This window comes from Hippocampus zosterae, chromosome 13 (assembly GCF_025434085.1).
Source record: "Hippocampus zosterae strain Florida chromosome 13, ASM2543408v3, whole genome shotgun sequence".
Lineage (NCBI taxonomy): Eukaryota > Metazoa > Chordata > Actinopteri > Syngnathiformes > Syngnathidae > Hippocampus > Hippocampus zosterae.
In genome coordinates this window covers 21,550,046-21,570,686 of record NC_067463.1, presented here as the reverse complement: position 1 = coordinate 21,570,686, position 20,641 = coordinate 21,550,046, and the positions used below count along the sequence as shown (strand labels likewise).

Here is a 20,641-nt window from a genome sequence, read left to right as displayed (position 1 = left end):
CAGGTCCCAAGTAGATCCGAAGTGTGTCGAGGAGAAAAAACAAACAAACTACCAAACATGTTAGTAACATATTTTTTCGTGTTCATGTACGCTGCACCCTAATCAACTTATCAGTCTTATTTTCACCCAAAAATATAAAAAAAAATACAATAAAGCAGGTAAATATTGAATTTACGGTGGCTTGTGATTACGTCACCGGAAGTTGTTAGCGTTCAGCAGTCTGCAATTGCAGCTTGTGATTAGCACCGACTTACAATGGACTAACACTGTCACTTACTCGCCGTGCCAAAAAGTAAAGCCACCAGCGGTCATTTTAAGTTGCCACTAGCTAAGAGGACGCCTACACCCTTTAAAAAAAAAAAAATATGCGGCGTTTTCGAAATATTTTGTTTCTACTGCGAAAATGATACACGTTCTCTCACAAGATACATCTCTGAGTGCTATTCGATTAGTCTGCATCATATTGTCGCAACCATCAAAAATGAATTGAAAGCAAAGCAGGAAAAATGAATAAACAAATCAATGCAAAATATAAACTTACAATAAACCAAAAACAAAACATCTTGTCAGCAACAGTGGCAATATAAGATGGTTGCCGTTCGGCTTCAGTCGCAAGGGGCCAATTATTAGTCCAATCACACTTAAGTCTGTGGCCATCAACAAAGGAGTGGGCGGTCTTTTCCAATCGGTGACCATTTTAGGTCGTCCATCAAGGACCATTAAAAAAAAAAAAAAGACATTCCCAGCATTCTGTGTTTTAACTATATTTGGAACTTTTAAGTTTTGCTTTCAGATGTTCTGCTGGTCCACACATGCACAATGGGGCAAAAGTAGGTTGACACTACTATAAATGTAAACTTACGAAATGGAGAAAGGAAAGCAGTGGGAGAAGGCGAAGGGTTTCTGTTCCTCTTTGGAAACGCAAATTTAATTTTACGAGATTAAACATTCAGAAATGTAATTTGAGTAAGTGTACATTTTTTTGTGTGCGTGTGTATTCCTACTTTTGTCCAAGCTAGCATATACAAGGCATACACTAGTGGCTTCATACCTCCCTGAATTGTATGAACAGCAAACATACATCAAAATTCCCAATGAAGTGGGCATTCATCATGAATTATTTAACACACACAAAAAAAACAACTAAATAATGCCTACAAACTCCATCGAAATGCACATAAACGGAAAAAATCCGAAAAAGAGCTGGTGTGGGTCAGGGTACAAAGTACATCTCCTTGGTCAGCATGGACACGATGCACGGGATCTGCTTCTTGGCATCGAAGCCCGGCGTGGTGGAGACCGACTCAAACTCCAGCGCCACCTTGTGGTTGACGCGGGTGAGGATGTGCTGCAGCTCCAGCGCGTGGCCGTGTGCGCTCAGCATCTCGCAGAGCGACTGGACAAACCACGAGCCCGTCATGGTGTTCCTCCACGAGTAATAGCCTGCACGGATGATTAACGTACAAAAATAGGCAAGGACTTCAAACTTAAACGAACATTTACATTTTTTTCCCCCTTGGGTCATTAAAAGATTGTCTAAATTATGAACATCATGAATGCTGAAAAAAAAAGGCAATGTCTTTCCAACCATCTATTTTTTAAAAAATCATCCTGATTTAGGTCAAAGGTCATGTAGCGTATACAGTATAAGATGAAGCGACCTGGCGCAGTGGAATAGGCGTAGAGGAAGTCTGCTTCGACGGGGATCCTGGCTGCGCCGTCGTCGGCGCTGTCCGTTTCGATGCCGGCATCCAGCTCGGTGCCTCTGCATGCCTTCGCCGTGGAAAAGGAGAGACAAAACAATGTTCTCATAACTAATGATGTTTTGTAACATTAAAAAAAAATCCTATGATGTTAACATATCACAACTATTTTTCTCAATTTGTTTGCTTGGGAAATTATGACTTGTTCTCACAACTTTTCTTCTTTGTCATAATCCCCCAAAAAATGATTAAAAAGACATTTAAAGGAAAAGTGAGGAAATGTTCTCGCAATACTTAAAATGCGCCACAAGGTGGCAGTGTCACTCTGCAAATCCGCACGTCCCGTTTCATGTTCCATTTAGCTTGGCTCAGACGTCGACAAAAGGGGGGACTATTTTGAAATGAGTGCCAGTACCTGTATGAAGAATAGTTTGGGCTTGCCCACCAGCGTCTTGCAGCGATCCCCGCGGAAAAGCGAGGTGAGGTGTTTGAGCTCGATGGAACCGTCGGTGCCGAAGAAAACGCCTTCGTCGCCGTGACTAAGCAACACGCACACCAGCGACGCACAGCCGCCGTGATCCTCCTTGGACACTGGGGAAAAGACAGAGGAAAGACACCGATTTTTTTTTTTTTTTTTTTAAGGCTGACGCCGATCCCATGATGCTGGAACTATGGAATGCTACAGAATGACCAAATTGGTGAAATTATGATCGTCGGAGTAGCTTGATGCCCTCACCTGTAGTTAAAACATGTTTCATTTGCGTCACTGTCTGGTCATTGTAAATTTTGCACCGGTAACCCAACTTGCCGAACACTTTCATGGCGTTGGCCGCATCCACGTCGGTACCGCTGCGTGGATTCATGCCTGCGACAACATAAACAACATTTAAATGGGGGGGGGGGGGTCGGCTACTAACAGAAACGAATGATTTGATTTCATTCAAGGTCCAAAAGTGGAAGAGGAACTGAAAGAGAAACGTGGTTCCTTGTGATCTGACGCACGTCAAACTAACACTTGTGGTTACGTTCGCTTCCTGCCGGACATCTGACAAGATAATTTCCAAAAGGGAACAGCAGACACTGTGAACATAGAAATACTACACACAGGCCCTTAGCTAGGGTTTGAACGGTATGGATTACTTGACAGCTGATGCCGATTTCGATCTTCTCCTTTTGGTTTGTCCCTTTTCATGAATTTCCATCTTTCCCTGTTTTCTGCATCCTCTACTCTTGCTCCAACTACCTGCATGTCTTCCCCTCACGGCATCCATGAATCTCCTCTTTGGCCTTTCCTATCTGGTAGCTCCGTCTCTAACATTCTCCTACCAATGTATCGACTCACTCGATTGTGAACAGGATGGGAGAGGCTCACGAAATGTTCTGAACTCCTGTTGATGATGTTGTAGTATTACAGAACAGATAGATGGATTCAAACCTGTCCCCCTGTCGAAATTCTTGTTGTTGATGATGATACATTGTCCGATGGATGGAAACTGCAGGCTGTATCTGTAACTGTGTGCCGCAGCCTTGCGGGCATCCACGTCCATGGAGCTCTCGGACCTGGCGCCGAGCACACACACACACACACCTTTTAAAATTAATCAATACAAATACTTTCACAACAAACTACACGACTACGGCACAAAGTGTTTCGATTCTTTGTCAATGGCAACCACGAGTGGCTGCTCGCTGACACAAAAAATAATTCAACTCACGCTTGTCCGTCGCCTTTTCTCGCGTCCGTGCAGTCAACTCCAGCGGGCCCGTTAGCCGACATCCTTACCAAACGTTTAATATTAACACCTACTCCGCTTCTAGTGATTACACAATCGCACGTAATTAATTATTTGTAGGTTCACACCCGGTAATGAGCGGTAGACCGGGAGGGAGCTAGTGAGCTGTTGCTGTACTTCACTCGGAAGCAACGTCTAGATCATAAACAAAAGCCAGTGACGTCACGCTTTTTTTGGTACGTTCGTTTTATAACCACGAGCTTGCCGTACGGGCGGTGTCTGAAACAGGAAATGTATGTGGTGGTTGTGGTGGTGGCGGTGGTGGGGGGGATCATAAATATGTAAAATATGCAAAAATATGTAATACCTGTCCATAACAAAATGATGTTTAGAATAGTTACCAAATACAACTGCAAAAACATCTAAAATTTTAAGTTATGAATGAAAACGAAAACTCGATCAAAATAACGATTGAAAAGTCACCATTATAATTGGTAAAGAATACACTGTCAAAATACACTAAAAATTCTCATAAGGTTGATTCAAGTGATTTTTATCCTGTAAATGCTTCTAAATTTCCCATTATGCGAAATTAGAATTACAATTCTATCACAAAACTGCAACGGTTCTTATATTTTTTTTGTTTTAAAACTGTCTTTTTTAAATTGTTTTTTCCCCTTCACATTAACAAAAAATCTAGAACATTTTTTTCTGATTTTAACTTCATTCTTGAAACATGTACGTTTTTCGCCCGTTTCAATCTTCTCTAATACAATTATGACGACATTGGATTTTTTTCATTGTAATGCACAACAAAATTCATTCATTCATTCATCTTCCGTACCGCTTGATCCTCACTAGGGTCGCGGGGGGTGCTGGAGCCCACCCCAGCTGTCTCCGGGCAGTAGGCGGGGGACACCCTGAATCGGTTGCCAGCCAATCGCAGGGCACAACAAAATTATTTTTACTATTTCAAAATATGCAACATTTCTCTCAAACTCAATGTTATTTCATTTAAATGGCTAAAAAATGACTCTATTCTTATTTATATACTTTCATAGAATTGTAGACATTTGACAATCACTAATTTATTGAAACCAGGAACAGTATATTATCAAACATATTAAACTCGTATAGGCACCACCGTTTCCCGGGGGAAGGGAGGAGGATACACGGAGAGATATACTACAGCATGTAAAAATGTCAAATAATATTTGACAACAGAAAGTAAGTACACTTAAATAAGTGGAAAAAAAATAAGGAATCTCGTTCACTGCATAGTCCGAAAGGACCCTTACATTGTACAAAGCTGGACAAAAAAATACAGTTTGCACTCCTAAGTATTTTTCTTTATTTTAATTTTATTAAATACAGTATTTGACTCTTTAGATGAAAATCTTGCCTCTATAGTTTTTTAAGATGGTGACCCTGGAAGTGAAGAAAAATACTTATGGCAACAATTGCATAGTCCAACTTTTTTTTCTTGTAACATTACAACTTTGTGTAAATTAAAATTTGGGTTTTTTGTGGTTCTGGTAAAAAAAAAAATCTTACGAAATTTGCACAAAATTATTCCACAAATTTTGTCTCTTGTTACTTTTATTTAGGATAAAAAATGAGGTGGAGGTGTGGATTTTAACTGAGTAAATGATACCTGTTTTTCTTGTAAAATTACAATTTACATATTACATTTTCCTTTAGGTTTAACATGACTTTTAACTTGATTTTTGCACAATCACATTTTTCTTGTAACATACCATTACTTTATTCTCATCACGTTCTCAAAATATTAAATATTTCTTACAAATTGTAACTCTTATCCCATATTACAACCCTTTCTTGCAGTAATATTTCTCCTCATAAAATTCTAACTTATTTCGCATATTACAACTTTTTTTTGGAAGGTTACCTATTTTATTTACAAAATTGTAACTTTATTCTATTTTAAAAAATGCCTCAAAAGATTTGTTTTCTGAAAACTCTTCTCCTTTTCTCAAATTGATTTTCTCCCCCGTTGTAACATACATATTTTTGAAATTCATCAAACATGACATTTTCATAAAAAGAGGACTACAGTACAGCATTTTTCAATAACATTTTTGTTCATTGTTGTGAAGCAACTTTTTTTTTCCGTGTGTGATATCCTTTCCACCGTTGGCTTTCATTTGATAGCTTGTGGTCAGAATATGTCAGGGCAAACATCCCAACCGCCACCGCTGTCCTTGGTCTCCCAGTAGCCTCCCTTGTAGACATGCATGCTCTCTCCCAACGTGGGTTCGTCAATCTTCTCAAACCACAGCGCCTGGTAGCTGTCTGGATGGACAGCTGGAAGACATAAAAAGAAAAACGCAATCAACACTCAACACCCAAACGCTACACCGCCATGTAAAATAGTCATTTTTAACTTACGATCGCAAAATCAATTGCAATAGAAACATAATTGCAATTTTTTTAATTTTGGCATATATTGTCAATCAACCAGGTCATTTTGCATAGTTTGAATCGAGGCGAGTGGACTGGTTTTGCAATACCCGTCTGCCCTTTTGAATTGTGTGTTAGCATTACGCTAGTGGGCTTTTCTATCAGGCAAAGTGGTTGTTTCAAATACCCGATATGTAATTCTATTTTTCTATCTATCTATTTATCTGTCTGTCTAATTACTTGCTTTTGCCTATAGCTCCGCATAAACTTTCATTGTCTCGGGCTTAAAAGAGCGTAAAAACATGAGGAGTGCTAACGTGTAAGGAGTAGAAGAACGATGGGAGGCTACTTGCATGTGACAGGAGGCGGAAAAGAAGGAGCAGCAGCAGCGTGAAGGTTAAGAGAGTCCTCTGTGTCAGCTGAATGTCAGTGCACAAAAACACCCTTTGTCACATCATTAGCAGTCACTCAACTCTACTACACTACGTGCTACACAATGCTAATATACCCTTCAAACGTGCCGTGCAGCATTTTGCGACACAGGTGGGGGAAATTAGTGTTGTGTTTTGCAGACTTCAAACCCTAGCTTGGAAACCCACACTCTCCCTTGGAATCCCAACTCGAAACCCCTTATCCTGGATTCATAGCCCATCAACTGTCTTAAAAACCCAAGTTTGAATCGCCAACCGAGGCTTGAAACTGTAGTCCACATTTGGCAACCTAACTTGGAACTCCATCCTGGCTTGAAACCTGGAATTTAAATGTTCACTCCTAACCCTTGTTTGTGTGGTAAACATCCCGCTTAAGATTGTTCAGAAGTCAGACCACAAAACATCACAAGTGGGAGATCTACATAGGATGGTGTGCTAAAATGTTAAACAACACAGCCCTAACAATACGAATGAATGACTGTACACTACGAGGCTACGTGGTGATACTTGCTTTCATCTGAAATCTCACTCGCGTCCGTTCCAATCTCATCCGCGTTGGCTAAAAAACACACACACAAACATATTTTTTGCTAAACCAGTGGTTGTCAATTTGTTTTAAACAAAGTACCTCATTCAAAAATACGTAACTCTCAAAGTTCCACCATAATGGCCAACAGAACACGTAGAGCACAATGGCTAGAAAGCTACATAATATATCAAGCTATCACTAGCAAGCTATAACGTTATATTATACGAAAGACACGCAGCTATCTCAATTTATTATTCGCTCAGACTATCTTAATTAGCCAGTAAAACAGTGACTCGGAAAGATATATTAATTAACTAAAAGTTATCTAGCCTTATTGTTAAGCTATTTACATATTTAGCCAGCGTGGTGATACTTGCTTTCGCCTGAAACCAAATTAGCGTGCTCTTTTTATTGTATTTGAGAAATACAATAAAGAGTGCGCACTACTTGGCATTATTATAAGCTAGCAAGCTCATTTGCCAACAAAGTGGGTCATCACAAAGCTATCTTGTATCAACATTAACTATTTAGTTAGCTAAGCATATGGCTATTTAGAAAGGCAGCCAACTCGCTAGCGATATTATTAGCTTACTGGATATTTAAGCTATCGCTATCGTTACTTAAAAAGAGTGCAAATTGGCATTATTGCTAGCTCCCTTGACAGTTGAGCTACCTGGAAAGCTACTTCCTCGCATCAATATTAGACATTTAAGCTAGTTAGCCCGCATTTAAGATTAGACAGGATAGATTGCTACATACAGAGGCATTAGCAATATCTGGAAAGTCAAATGACACACTGGAGGGAGCCCTCGTACCACACTAAGAGAATCTCTGGCCAAAAAGAAGTACAGTACTTGCTTTTCAAAGGCGAGTCACTGTTTGGATCCTGGGCGCATGCTTAGTGTTGGGACACAGAAGAGAGGTAGACAATAGTATACACAGACACATCACACACACGCATGCATGTCGCTACATCGTCCTCCTTTCTCGCTGACGTATCAGACCCTCGGTGTAGAATCGAAGATGGCTTGCTTCGCGATGGCGCCTCTTTCTTACCATCCTCGGGCGTGACGGCCGCCTTGACGATCTCCCACTCCCTTTCCCGGCGAGCCATCCGCTGCTTTTCCTCCAACCTCTGCTTCTCTGCATTGGCCTCGTCCCAGTAACCCTTCTCCATGAGGCGCTGGTCAGGCCGCCGCCGGCTGTCCGTGGGCGCCACGCCTTCCTCGGGTTCGTTGAGCGTCAATGCCAGTGAGGAGAAGTAGTACATGTTTTCCGCTCCCTCTCTATGGAAAGAGAAGACCTCATTCGGATTCACGTCATCGGTAATTATTTGCGGGGGGTTGCGGCAGAACGTACGGCAAGGGGTTCTTCCGCCATATTTCCTTAGCTTTGAGAGTCTGGTAGACAGTCCTCTGTTTGCCCTCAGCGCCGTTTTCGCTTTTGCTGCTTTGCATGATCCTGGAGAACTCCATCTTCTCATCCCACGTGCCGGACAGCACGTAATGCGCCTTTCCATCTTTGTCCGTCACCACGCCTGTCACCTTTCGGAAGGGAAACGCAGCGTGGTTGAAAACAAGAGTGGGCCTGAAACATTGCTCTGGGAATTCATGAAAACATTTTAAATTGAATCTGAATCAAATTAGAAAAGCTTCTGTCGCTGCAAATAAATCGCAAATTTTCCATTTTAGCAGCTGAATAATTTATTTAAATCATCGGTTTCTCTTATTACAAATCATGGGGATGTTTCAATTTAATCAGATTTTCTAGATCTATAGTTGAAATTAAGTAAATAAAATTTACATTTATTAAACAATCTAATGTAATTCTTTAAAATTTAATTTGTATTAAATGTAATCTTGCGGCCCGGTAGTCCAGTGGTTAGCACGTCGGCTTCACAGTGCAGAAGCACCGGGTTCGATTCCAGCTCCGGCCTCTCTGTGTGGAGTTTGCATGTTCTCCCCGGGCCTGCGTGGGTTTTCTCCGGGTGCTCCGGTTTCCTCCCACATTCCAAAAAAAAAAACATGCATGGTAGGCTGATTGGATGCTCTAAATTGTCCCTAGGTGTGAGTGTGAGTGCGAATGGTTGTTCGTCTCTGTGTGCCCTGCGATTGGCTGGCAACCGATTCAGGGTGTCCCCCGCCTGCTGCCCGAAGACAGCTGGGATAGGCTCCGGCACCCCCCGCGACCCTAGTGATGATCGAGCGGCTCGGAAGATGAATGAATGAATGAATGAATGAATGAATGAATGTAATCTTGACATTGAATTTAAACCAATTGAATTACACTGTGACATCATATAATTTAAGATGATTTTCAATTAAGATTTTAATTTCTTTGAATAACATTTTAAATGTAATTTTATAGATAATGTTTCATGAAATTCAAATTTCAAACGAAAATCAATTCAACTTCACTTTGTAATTTAGATTCCCTAAATTTTCATTTGAAAAACTTCCCGATTCATTGCATTTTCCACTACATCCGATCAGTTAATCAGATTTTTCAAAATTGAAATTACAATCAAATTTCATCACATTCTTTTTTTTTTTTTAGTTTCATTGTTTACAAGCGCTTCCACGGGCCTAGGAGAAAAAGTCACCTTTCTCGGCACGTCTCTGGAGAAGTAACTGTAAGGAGTGAACTTGAGGTGGCAGCGATCGCCCGTCTTGTGGTTGACCACATCGATCTCCCCAGACTGGAACAAAAAAAAAAAAAAAACGTTGCTGTTCAAAAAAAAAAGTCACGACGGGCATGATGACATTACCGCGGAGTCACGTCGTCACCCTACCTGATCGATCCATAACTTGCCCACGATAATGTTGTGCACAGTGGTGGTCACTTTCTTCCAAGTGTAATGGTTGGCGCTCTTATCAAATATGCAATGGATGGAACCTGAGGAAGACAAACGGGCTGCATGATATGGATCAGGAATGTCAATGGCAGACTTGCGTCCACCTCAAGGCGCACTCACCGAAAGGGAGGATGGACAAATATTTTCCTCGGAACTTGCTGGCTAAGGTGATTTCCTGTCTGAGCGTCCAGCCTTTTTCGGAGATGGCGTGGTGGGCTGCTGCAGGTGGGTGGTGGCTCACCTGAGACAACAGGCGGCCGGGGAAGAAACATTTGGAGATATTTCATGGGAATCTTGTAAAAAAAGGGAATGAAGTAAGAATTATAAAGGCAGACGTCTGGGAATAAGCAGGAGGTTGGCATCTATTATAGTTTTTTTTTTTGGTTTGGGTTTTTGGGGGTCTGCACGCAACTGAAGGCCATTCAAATGGATTCCCACTTTCCACCAAATTCGATCATTCAAGATAAACACGTCTGGGGGTGGGGCGATCACTATTATTCATCAAATATGAATAAAATATGCGTGTTATCGAAATGTGTTCAATCAGTATTAGGTCCAGATCGAGATCCTTTTGGTTCTACAAATAAGCAAATACGTTTTCCTGCATTTTTGGTGAACAACAACAAAATAAATCGATGGAAATATGAATCTGCACATGTTTTATATGTCACATCGCATTCCTTTTTTGATAATTTCGTATTTTATTCGCGCTCTGTACTTTTTATATTTATTCTATTCTATTTTTATTGTATATTCAATACGTGGAACATTGTTAATCTATTTTCCATTCTGACATTCAACCTAAAGATTTTAACTTGTGTATAATTAACTGTGAATGTAATCTATGTTTCATGTCACAATTTACTTTATACTATACAGTAGATCATTTTATTGTATATTCGTTGTTTGCTTATTCATTCATTCATCTTCCGAGCCGCTCGATCCTCACTAGAGTCGCGGGGGGTGCTGGAGTAGGCTCCAACTGTCTTCGGGCAGTAGGCGGGGGACACCCTGAATCGGTTGCCAGCCAATCGCAGGGCACACAGAAACAAACAACCATTCGCACTCACACTCACACCGAGGGACAATTTAGAGCGTCCAATCAGCCTGCCATGCATGTTTTTGGAATGTGGGAGGAAACCGGAGCACCCGGAGAAAACCCACGCAGGCCCGGCGAGAACATGCAAACTCCACACAGGGAGGCCGGAGCTGGAATCGAACCCGGTACCTCTGCACTGTGAAGCCGACGTGCTAACCACTAGACTACCGGGCCACCATACATGTACGTTAAAAAGTGCTGGGCTCGTTGTAGCTACCTGTTCGCAAAGAGAGCGGTAGCCGCACTCTCGCAGGCGATCCAGCTCGAAGGTTTCCCCCAACAGAGGGTTGAAGGGCTTGCTGGTGCGGTGGACGGTCGTGGAGTAGGACGAGACGGTGAAGGCGGCCACGTAGCACATCTGCTCCAGGGAGCTCGGACACTTGGACGCCTTGTCCAGCAGCTCGTAGTACTCCAGGTCCTCCGACAGCCGTTGCAGCATGGAGAGAGGCTCGTTAAAGTTCACCTGGATGTGAGGGAGACGAGGGGGGCGTGGCCGTTACTGCCTTCGGGGTGGCTCGTGGAACCTTTTTGCGCGGCAGCGGTCTCACGGGCATCGGTATCTTGGAAAGCTCCTTGCCGATGCAGTTCTTCATGATGCTCCACAGGTTGAGGTAGTAGTTGGGCTTTTCTGGGATGCGCGTCCGTCGTCGCCTGACGGGCTGCGGCTCATGGTGCTGCGGGGACTCCGGGCCGGACGCCAGCGACAGCTCGTCGAACTGAACCGGGAGCAGGAGGAGTGGGAGGATGAGGAGGAAAACTTGGGAGAGGAGGTTTACAGAATTTGCTTCTCAAGCGACTCGTGCGCTAGCTTGGAGATGAATTCTCGCTTGAGCGAGTGAAAACCTTCCTCTTCCCACAAGGAGCCGCTTGCCTAGTCGCAACACCCTACCTCTGATCCCAGCATCGTGATAACAAGAGCGTGACATGGATATTATCCGCTGTCAAAAAAAAATTGTGTATATCGATGTAAGAATGTCACAAACCTTTTTTTTTTAATGTTAACCTCGTAGTCCAATTATGTCTTTGAATCAAAGGCATTCGGAAAAACACGAGAGAGCTGAAACGTATGGGGGGGTTCTAAAATGGCCTACATTTCATGACATCACCGACTGATAATTCTCAGGCATTGCAGCAATAATAAAAAAGGTTTTGATTGCGTAATCTTCACAATTGACATATTTTGCATCATAGAGACCCATTATAATTCATATTTTTGAATGCATCGTAAACCTAATGTGTAAACATGCATTTCACGCGATTTTTACGTCAATCGCTTTGTTTTCGCTTGGACAGACGTAAGCATGCCACATTTTTGGGTTGAGGTCATTCCAATTGTGCAACTTTTAGGTGGCGTCAGAGGATCGCAAATGAGTTTGCCTTTTTGCAGGAGGCTTCAAACCAATGCATTTTACACGAACACGTCCGGTCGGGATTGTTCGTAGGGCTTGGTTGGGACCTCCAGACACAAATTTTTTTTTCCTTTTGCAAAAAATAAAGAATAAAAAATCCCAAAGAACTAATAAAAACTATATATGTATGGATAGCACAGATGCCTCTGAACATTTTGAGTGTTTGAAAAAAAAATATACATCATTACAAAAATTGTAAAATGCGTAACTTAGGGGTTTTTTTTCCATTTGAAGGACCCAAGGGTTAAACCTGACAACTGTCTCAAATTGTGACAAAAACGCACACAGTGTCTCCTTTTAACACAAAGTAAATGAACACGCATTTACCGACAGATCGTCCATGCCGGTCTCATTGCTCTGCCTGCTTACGTTGCTGCTAGATCTCCTGTAGGCCAAAAAAAAGAAAAAAAAAAGGGGGGGTTCATCCATATTGTTCACTAACAAAATAACCAGCGCTGAAGTCTTGGCAGCGATTTGTGCCCGTGTACGAGCGACCTGTGATATTTCGGGTCGGCGGGAATCGTGATGAACTCCGCCGGCTCCTCCATGGCGTCAAAGAACTCGTTGTCATCATCCTCGTCGCTGGCATCCCCCTTTCCCGAGATTGCGCCTGCAACAAAATCTGGAGGATTACACGTCGCAACGGCCTTTTATTTGTACAAATAGTAGTACGGTGAACATTTTATGGCCAAAGCCTTACTTGCAAAGGATATCATCATGTAAAATCGTGAAATGCACACGGCAAGGATGGGGAAGCGCACCTTTGCTAGCCAAGTCCATGTTGCTGCGCGACGGCAGGAGGACGGTGGCCCCCCTGAAAGCTCTCTCCAGGTGGTTGTGCTGCTTGGCCAGCTGCTCCAGCGTCTCCTCCAAGCGGATCCTCTGCGCCCGCTCCAGCTGCAAGGCCTTCTGCCAGCGCTTGCTGTGGTGCTGAGCTACGGACAGGAAGTCTCGGCACGCCTGGGCGCGGCAAAAGCCATCAGCCGGTTTCGACGACGTCGCAGACTCTCCCGGCGCTGGGGGGGGGGGGGGGGGGGCGGGAGACTTACGTTGATCATTGCGTTGGAGGTGATTCGGAAGAGCGTGGCCCTCTCGGTGACTTGTCGGATCTTCTCGCTCATGTCCGCCGCCTCGTGAATGCCCTCGAGTTCTGACAAAGATCTGTTTGGGGAGTAAAGTCAACTCAATCGTCACAAGTTGAAGAATGGTCCAACTTGATTGTAATTATGCTTACACCGACGCTTCCACAGCACGGGTTAACTACTACTGTAAAACACCAAAAGAGTTGGTCAAAAATGACCTATGACCTATGACCTATGACCTATGTATAAAGGCCCGTTGGGGACTTGGGGTCCCCGTACCTTTGCAGGGCTGATCCGTGCTTGACGATCAGATCATTGCACGTGCCGAGGTCTTCCACTTTGCTGCCGAGCGTGCGCAGCGTAGACTGGATTTCCACATTGCGGCCTCCGCCCCCCTGTCCCGAGGCGTTGGGCGCTTCGGACGCTTCGTCCGACGACTCATCTGCGGACGACGGCGATTGAAGATGACGGAGGAAGTGCAAAACATGAAAAAGGGGGAACTTTTTCCCCACTCACCCGACAGATCCTGCATGTGGAAGGCCTTTGCCTTGGCCAGTTCCAAGGCGGTGATCCAGCGCTGGCGCTCCACCTCGCAGCTGGCCTTCAGGTGGTACGTCTGCGCGCCGCCGTTGGAGATGACGAAGTTGCACGAGTCCTCCACGACGATGTTGGCCGTGGCCAGGTTGATTGTGCCGCGGCACGTGTGGCCCATCTCGGCCTGGGTCCTGTGGACAAGATTATTGTCCGGTAAAAAAACGTTGTTTTTTTTCCTTCACAATGCTACAACATTCTTTGTGGCTTGCTTTTTTTTTTTCCTTCTTCTTTACACTTTGTCACAACTCCCAGAGCGCCGCTTCCGATCATTATGTTCACAAAAGTCATTATGTGGGGCGGCCCGGTAGCCCAGTGGTTAGCACGTCGGCTTCGCAGTGCAGAGGTACCGGGTTCGATTCCAGCTCCGGCCTCCCTGTGTGGAGTTTGCATGTTCTCCCCGGGCCTGCGTGGGTTTTCTCCGGGTGCTCCGGTTTCCTCCCACATTCCAAAAACATGTGTGGCAGGCTGATTGAACACTCCGAAGTGTCCCTAGGTGTGAGTGTGAGCGTGAATGGTTGTTTGTCTCTGTGTGCCCTGTGATTGGGTGGCAACCAATTCAGGGTGTCCCCCGCCTGCTGCCCGAAGACAGCTGGGATGGGCTCCAGCACCCCCCGCGAACCTAGTGACGATCAAGCGGCTCGGAAGATGAATGAATGAATGAAAGTCATTATGTTAACATTAAGTGCTTGCCGATTAATTATTTTAATGATCAAATCATCTTTTGGTCACATTGATTTTTTTTTCTTCAATGTTGATTTTAAACCCCAAAAAGATTAAACAACGATCCAAGACAATCACAAATATATGGACTTTAAAAAAAAAAAAGGCACAAAATTTCAAGTCTCTTCTTGTACTCTTGCATTTCCCCGTAACTGCAACGGTTTCTTATAACCGTTGGCGCAACACTACAATTTAGAAGAAAAAAAAAACTATCGTATTGTATTGTATTATGATTATCCTTGTCACGTTTTTTTTTTATTCTTATTACGATGCAACTCCTGTCTTCCTGTTTTTCCTCTTTTCACTTCACAAATGTATTCTTGTAACACATGTTTTCTCAGAAGATCAGGACCTTACTCTTGCAAAAAACGATTTAACTAATGCACACCAGAAGGTAAGAAGAGCGCTTCAGTTTTGCTGACAGTAAGCAACAATTCGGTTTCCTGTTAAAAAGTCACATGACTTTAATCTCAAGGGAAGGGCAAAGGCCACGTTGATTCTTACCGGTAATACGAAAGCAGCCCATTACTGAGGACAAACCAGCGTCTCTGGTAACCTTTGATGTAGTTGGTCCACTTGAAGAGCCAGCCCTTGTATGTGTCTGCTGGGGTGGGCGTGGGAGGCTTGGACTCTGATGACATCACAGCAGACTGGTGGGGCGTCATGGCACATTTTATTGACACGGAATATACACGGTGGGCCAAAAGTAGGTCAGCCAAAAAGTACCGGTAGGTAAATTCGATGCCACTTTTTTTTTTTCAGGCCGATACCCGTATGGGAAATTCATTCTTTGAGTATGCATGTTATATGGCAACAAACGCTGGTGAAGAGGAGTTTTTTTTTTTTTGCCTTACATAGCAATGGCTGGTATCAGCAGGCTCCACGAGTATAACGATACCTTATAAATAAGGCAGGAATCCCTCATTTAAAGTTCATTGAATTTAAAATTACAAAAACAAAGAAAGGGGAAAAGAAAGAACGGATATTTCAAGGAAATATTAATAGGTTTAGGGAAGTAAGGATACAAGAATTATATGAAAGGAAGGTGGGAAGGAAATACGGTAACACCAGATTAAAGGAAAAGAAACATGAGGTATAGAGGGAAACAAAGGGGTCGCAAAGATGGTGGGCTACATATATGGACGTACATGAAGGAAAGATGGAAGGCAAAATGGAAGGTAGGAAAGAAGAATGGGAGGAACAACAGATTAAAAAACGTTTGTAAAAGGTTGAAATGAACCAAGGATGTAGGAAAGGAAGGGAAGAGAGATGACAGTGAGTAGCGAGGAATGACAGGAAGAATTGATATGAGTAGAGGGGTGTAATGAAGGAAAGAAGGAAGTGAGGAATGAGGAAAGAGTAGAAGGATGTAGCAAATGTATGAAGGAAGGACAAAGGGGAGCGTGGAGGGATGAAAGGAAGGAAAGATTGGATGAAAGCAAAGGAAAGGAGGGGGAGTAGAAGGAAGATAGAAGACAATCAAGGAAGGGGCTCACCATCACGTTTAGGGTCTCCATCAAATCAACATACTGGTTAAAAAAAAGAAGAAGTCCAAACTTTAAACCCTGCTTGGAACTCCTCATTTGAAACCTTAACCCCTGGCTCGAAACCCAAATCTAAATTGATGGGATTTCATTATATAAGAAATGATTTTTTGGTGACTATTTTACATACGTGACTTATGAATTCGACACACAAAAGGAGTACCTTTGCCTTGGCCCGATGCGCGTCATCATTATGACATGCCCGGATAAAATGGCTGGACAATCTGTCATTTAAAGCCAAATTAATCAGATTATTTTTTTCACGCTTATGGAAAAAAAAATCAAGTACTTAAATCATAACACGCAGCTTCGTGTATGTGCGTGTATCGGGTGCCTAGTGATGACAGCGACTTGCCGGTGGTGGGCTAACGTCTTCTTCCCGGAAACTTTTCTTTATTACATTTAAATTAATAAAAATACCTTGAGTGGCAGCACAATCATAGAATGTCACCCAAGCGGTTATATGCTATCATAGTGCTGTCGAGCAAATAATTGAAACGATTTACCTGGAAAGAGCAGGAAACCAATTCAAGACATGGAAAATCTCCTTAAACTCTGGCCGCCACTAAGCTTGCTAGCCAGACCGGAAGTTGTCATCCATTTTGGTCGGACGCGTCACACTTGCTGTCGACAAATTAATAACAATCCACCTTATATACAACTTCTAGTTTTGTGACGTCGCCACCCAAAAATCCCCGAATGTTACGACGCTTTGACATTTTTCTCACTGAAAGTTCTCGTTGACCGTCAACCTTGATTGCCACTTGAGGACAGCACTTTGAAAGCCACCTTTAACCACCCCCCCGGGCCCCCAAGCAACTTCATTATATTTTAAATAAGTTAAGTGTAATTTAAATGTACTGTTATCATGCCAACTATTTTGTGTCAACATTTTTAATGATGGTGTTTTGGCGTCATCAAGCAAATCATTTGCTGCAAATGTCAGATGTCCAATTTTTGGTCCGCCACGCGAAAAAAAAAGGGGGGCGGGGTTAACAACAGATGAGCCTGCACGTCACGTAGCACGTAGAATATCCGGACGTAGATTATTTCATTTTTGAAATAATGAAGCGTTAATTTGTGAGTTAATTCGGCTGTATAATTATTAAAATCTAATCTAATAGCATGCATCTAGACGTCATCATCCTGGTGAAACGAATCTTTGGTCCAGCAGAGAAGGTACATTAAGTATAAATATCAGGTTTTACATGTGTCACGAGTTATTTTAAAGGCCTATTAAGATGCATCTGCAAACTCAGGCTTCATTGCGTTCGTTTCAAATATTCACCGTGCTTTTTGGTCACCCAAATATTTTTTCGGGACCCACCCTAACCCCATTTTTAAAATTGGAAACCAGATGCAGAATGTTTATCAGCATTAAAAAAAAGGGGGGGTCCCTAAGGGTGAAAAAACACCCCCAATGCATCTCAACTGGGGGGGGGGGGGGGTTATTTCAGTAAACAATGTCAATTTTGACTCTTTTAATTACGTTACTTAGGGTGACAATTCTAACAACCACGAGTGCTCTACTATTTCAAATACCATAACATCCATTTTCTTTCACCATCATCCAAGTCAACATGAAAATGATCACTAAAGCTGCAAATAATTATTTTAGTAATAGATTTTAATCCGTTGACTAGATGACATTTACGTAGCATGGCATCACCGCGCTTAAATCCTCAAAATAAGCAAAGGAAAAACAAATCTTTGTCTGCATTTTATTGTGTCATTTGTAACGACTACACCTACAAGCATTTTGGATTTGTAGCAATCACTCTAAAACACAAATGCGGTATATATGCGTGTTTGGAGGGGGGGGGGGGGGACTCTTGTCACTAAGTATTTATTTGGTGATGGTGTTGGCGTTCATGCTCTTGCCGCTTCCGCTGAGCACGATGTAGGGCGTTTTCTGCGACTTCTGCTTCTCCTGAAGAAGCGCCACCGTCCCCAGCGGCGTGTCGCTGCTGCTCATCTTCTTCAGCAGCGCCTCCTCCTCCAGCTTCTTCATCCGGCGCTCCGTCTTCATCTTGCCCGAGCCCTTGCCGTGGAATCTGTGCGACAGCTGCCGGAAGGCCTCCTTGGGGGTCAGCTTGCGCCCCGACTCGTCCACGTACTCGATCTTGACGTCGGGTTTGTAGCCGTCCTTGTCCTTGAAGTCCTGCGTGAAGCCGCGGTACTCCTCGCGGCGGCTGTACTTGTCGTCGAAGCCCATCTTGTCCTCGATGCAGTAGTTGTCATTGGGCAGGGCGCCTTTGGTGGCTTTGACTCGCGCCACTTTCTGCACCTCCGTCTCCAGCAGTCCTTTGTTCTTGCACAGGTGCAAGGCGGCGGCCAGGCCCGAGTTGACGATGGGCTCCTCGTCCAGAATGGTGGCGGAGGCCGTGGCGAAGTCGGGGTGCTTCTGCTCCTCGTCCAGGTTGACGCTGCTCCAGCCCACTTTGTCCTCGCCGTCCGAGTTGGAGTCGTCGGCGCCTTCCCTCTCCTCCTCCTGCTCAAAGTCCATCATGTCCTCCTGGTCCTCGCGGTTGCCCGACAGGCCGTAGGTGGGAATGTCGCCCAGCGTCCGGCAAAACTCGGAGGTGGCGTTGAAGACGATGTTGTTGCGCTTCTCCGCGTCGTTGTCGGCGTCGTCTTTGGAGAGTCGCTTCACCCGCTCGGCGATCTTCTCACCGGAGTCTTTGAGGAGCCGCTTCTGCCGCAGCTTTCTCTGCTTCTCCAGTTGCTTCTGCAGCTCCTGCTCGGCCTCGTCCTCCTCGATGACGCTGGGCTCGGGCGGCGTGAAGTCCTCGTCGTCGCTGATGTCCATATCCGCCGTCCGGATGTCGTCTGACATTTGCGGCTCCGCTGTTGTCGGCGCCACTTCGTGTGGCCACTTGGTGTCGTTCTCGTCGTCGGCCTCGTCGACGTATTCCCCCTTTCGTCCCCGCCCGCGCGTCCTGGAGCCAAAGTCTGTCTTGCGCGAGTCGTCCAGGAGCAACAAGTCCGCCACTGTCGTCTTCTCCTTCTTGCGGATTTTCTTCACGCGCCGTTTGGTCTTTTTGAAGCCCACCATCTCCTGAGGTGAGTAGTACTCGGACGCAATCGCGAGCGAGGGCATCTCCAAGGATTGCGCCTGGCTGCGGAGTGTCTCCCGCATGACCTGCAGCTCCCGCTCCCGCTCGCCGTCGACCACGCCGCCCGTCTTCAAGCGGAAGCTTTTCTTCTTTTCGCCGTCGATCTCCTCATCATACTTGGACAGCACCGAGCGCGACTTGAACGTCACCATGTCGTCCACGCTTTCCTCCTCCTCGTACGGCTTGTAGTCGGGCTTCTTCTTCTTCAGCTCCACATTCTTGTCCGCCTTCTCCTTGTCCACCAGCCCCACGTTCTCCAGCACATCCTCCTCCTCCTCCAGCACGCCTTTGTCCTGCAGCGTGAGGATGACCGTCTGGCCCTCGCCGAAGGAGTCCACTTTGTGCTGCACTTTAAGACCCTTCAGGTCCCGCGCCGTGTACGCGCTGTTTTTCCGCCTTTGCCCGAATTCCTCCTCCACCAGGGTGCTCACGCCAAACTCCTGGTCCATCTCCTCCAGGAGTTTGGCTCTCTTTTCCGCCATCTCTTTCTCCTTTGCCGCCGTCCGGCTCTTCTCCACCCAAGCGGCGGTGTCCTCCAGCCAGTCCTCCTCAGCCAGCGTCTTGACTTTGCCAAGCTTCTGGTTCAGCAGGCGCTTCTCCTTCATGGCAGCCAGCTTCTCCTTGATGTCTTTCTGCTTCTGCATGAGAGCAGGGTTGATGGTCTCTGCCACCAGCGGCTCTTCCTTAGTGCCAAGTTCCTTCTTGTTGTCATTTAAGTCCAGCGGTTTTAGACCCAGCTTGGCTCGGAGCTTGTTGGTCTCCTCGATGCTGAGTGATGCATCTCCACTCGCTGACTGAGCTTGCGCCTCACCGTTTCCCTCCTCGTAAGCCTTATCAAGTTTCTCCTTCTTGATGCGTGGCTCCCCTCCGGAACTCCTCTCGCCTTTGTTGCGACTATCGCGCCCACTCCTGTCCCTGGACGGGGACCGCTTTCGTCTCTCCTTCTCCCGAGTACCATCTCGGTCCGATGCGTCTCTGTCGCGCTCCTTGCGACGGTGTTTCTTGTGCTCGCGACGGCGGTCCTCGGCTTCTCTATCGCGAGCCTTTTCCTTATGTTTCTTGGACGAACCCATTGTTGTTTCCTCCGCGCTGGCAAGTTAGGAGCAAATATTCGCCCGCCAAGCAATGAGCGAGTGATAGCAAAATGTGGTAGCTTTGAATTGCTAACGCGCTAGCATAGATGATTCGCTCCAATGAAAGACTTTAACTCATCCAGCAAGCGGTCAAAAACAAATCGCCGTCTCTTTGGTCGACACTTTGCAAAGCCGCGTCAAGATAAATGAGCTAATGAATCATTAATCGTCAATTTTGAGTTTTCGTCCAAGCTCCTACCACTCCGGCGATGAAATGCAGACGACACAACACAACTACGTTGGATAAGTCATTTCCGGTTGTTTAAAATTGAG

The 20,641-nt window shown here is 44.8% G+C and overlaps 3 protein-coding genes across 8 annotated transcripts; all 3 read right to left on the bottom strand.

Moving 5' to 3' along the window:
- Positions 1-990: 990 nt before the first annotated feature.
- On the bottom strand, positions 991-3,661 carry casp3a (caspase 3, apoptosis-related cysteine peptidase a). Its single transcript, XM_052083469.1, has 6 exons — positions 3,419-3,661; positions 3,139-3,263; positions 2,440-2,568; positions 2,119-2,294; positions 1,662-1,773; positions 991-1,443 (listed from the first exon to the last, which is right to left on the bottom strand). Exons 1-6 carry the CDS (start codon positions 3,478-3,480, stop codon positions 1,214-1,216), a joined length of 834 nt encoding a protein of 277 aa, XP_051939429.1. The 5' UTR covers positions 3,481-3,661; the 3' UTR covers positions 991-1,213.
- An 847-nt stretch (positions 3,662-4,508) lies between these two features.
- Positions 4,509-16,892, bottom strand: LOC127612695 (oxysterol-binding protein 1-like). 6 transcript variants are annotated; one of them, XM_052083449.1, is made up of 17 exons: positions 16,626-16,892; positions 16,283-16,343; positions 15,080-15,225; positions 13,778-13,986; positions 13,541-13,703; positions 13,229-13,340; positions 12,941-13,139; positions 12,672-12,789; positions 12,507-12,564; positions 11,319-11,486; positions 10,988-11,233; positions 9,792-9,912; positions 9,609-9,712; positions 9,420-9,515; positions 8,177-8,361; positions 7,874-8,103; positions 4,509-5,761 (listed from the first exon to the last, which is right to left on the bottom strand). In XM_052083449.1, exons 3-17 carry the CDS (start codon positions 15,214-15,216, stop codon positions 5,616-5,618), a joined length of 2,292 nt encoding a protein of 763 aa, XP_051939409.1. In that variant the 5' UTR covers positions 15,217-15,225; positions 16,283-16,343; positions 16,626-16,892; the 3' UTR covers positions 4,509-5,615. The 6 variants fall into 6 exon arrangements, with proteins under 6 accessions (XP_051939409.1, XP_051939408.1, XP_051939405.1 ...); XM_052083447.1 differs by lacking the exons at positions 4,509-5,761; positions 16,283-16,343; positions 16,626-16,892 and adding exons at positions 5,780-6,847; positions 7,676-7,714; positions 16,072-16,237; XM_052083448.1 differs by lacking the exon at positions 16,283-16,343 and having other exon boundaries at positions 16,626-16,891.
- A 934-nt stretch (positions 16,893-17,826) lies between these two features.
- On the bottom strand, positions 17,827-20,621 carry sart1 (spliceosome associated factor 1, recruiter of U4/U6.U5 tri-snRNP). Its single transcript, XM_052085179.1, has one exon. It carries the CDS (start codon positions 20,306-20,308, stop codon positions 17,966-17,968), a length of 2,343 nt encoding a protein of 780 aa, XP_051941139.1. The 5' UTR covers positions 20,309-20,621; the 3' UTR covers positions 17,827-17,965.
- Between the last annotated feature and the right edge of the window lie 20 nt (positions 20,622-20,641).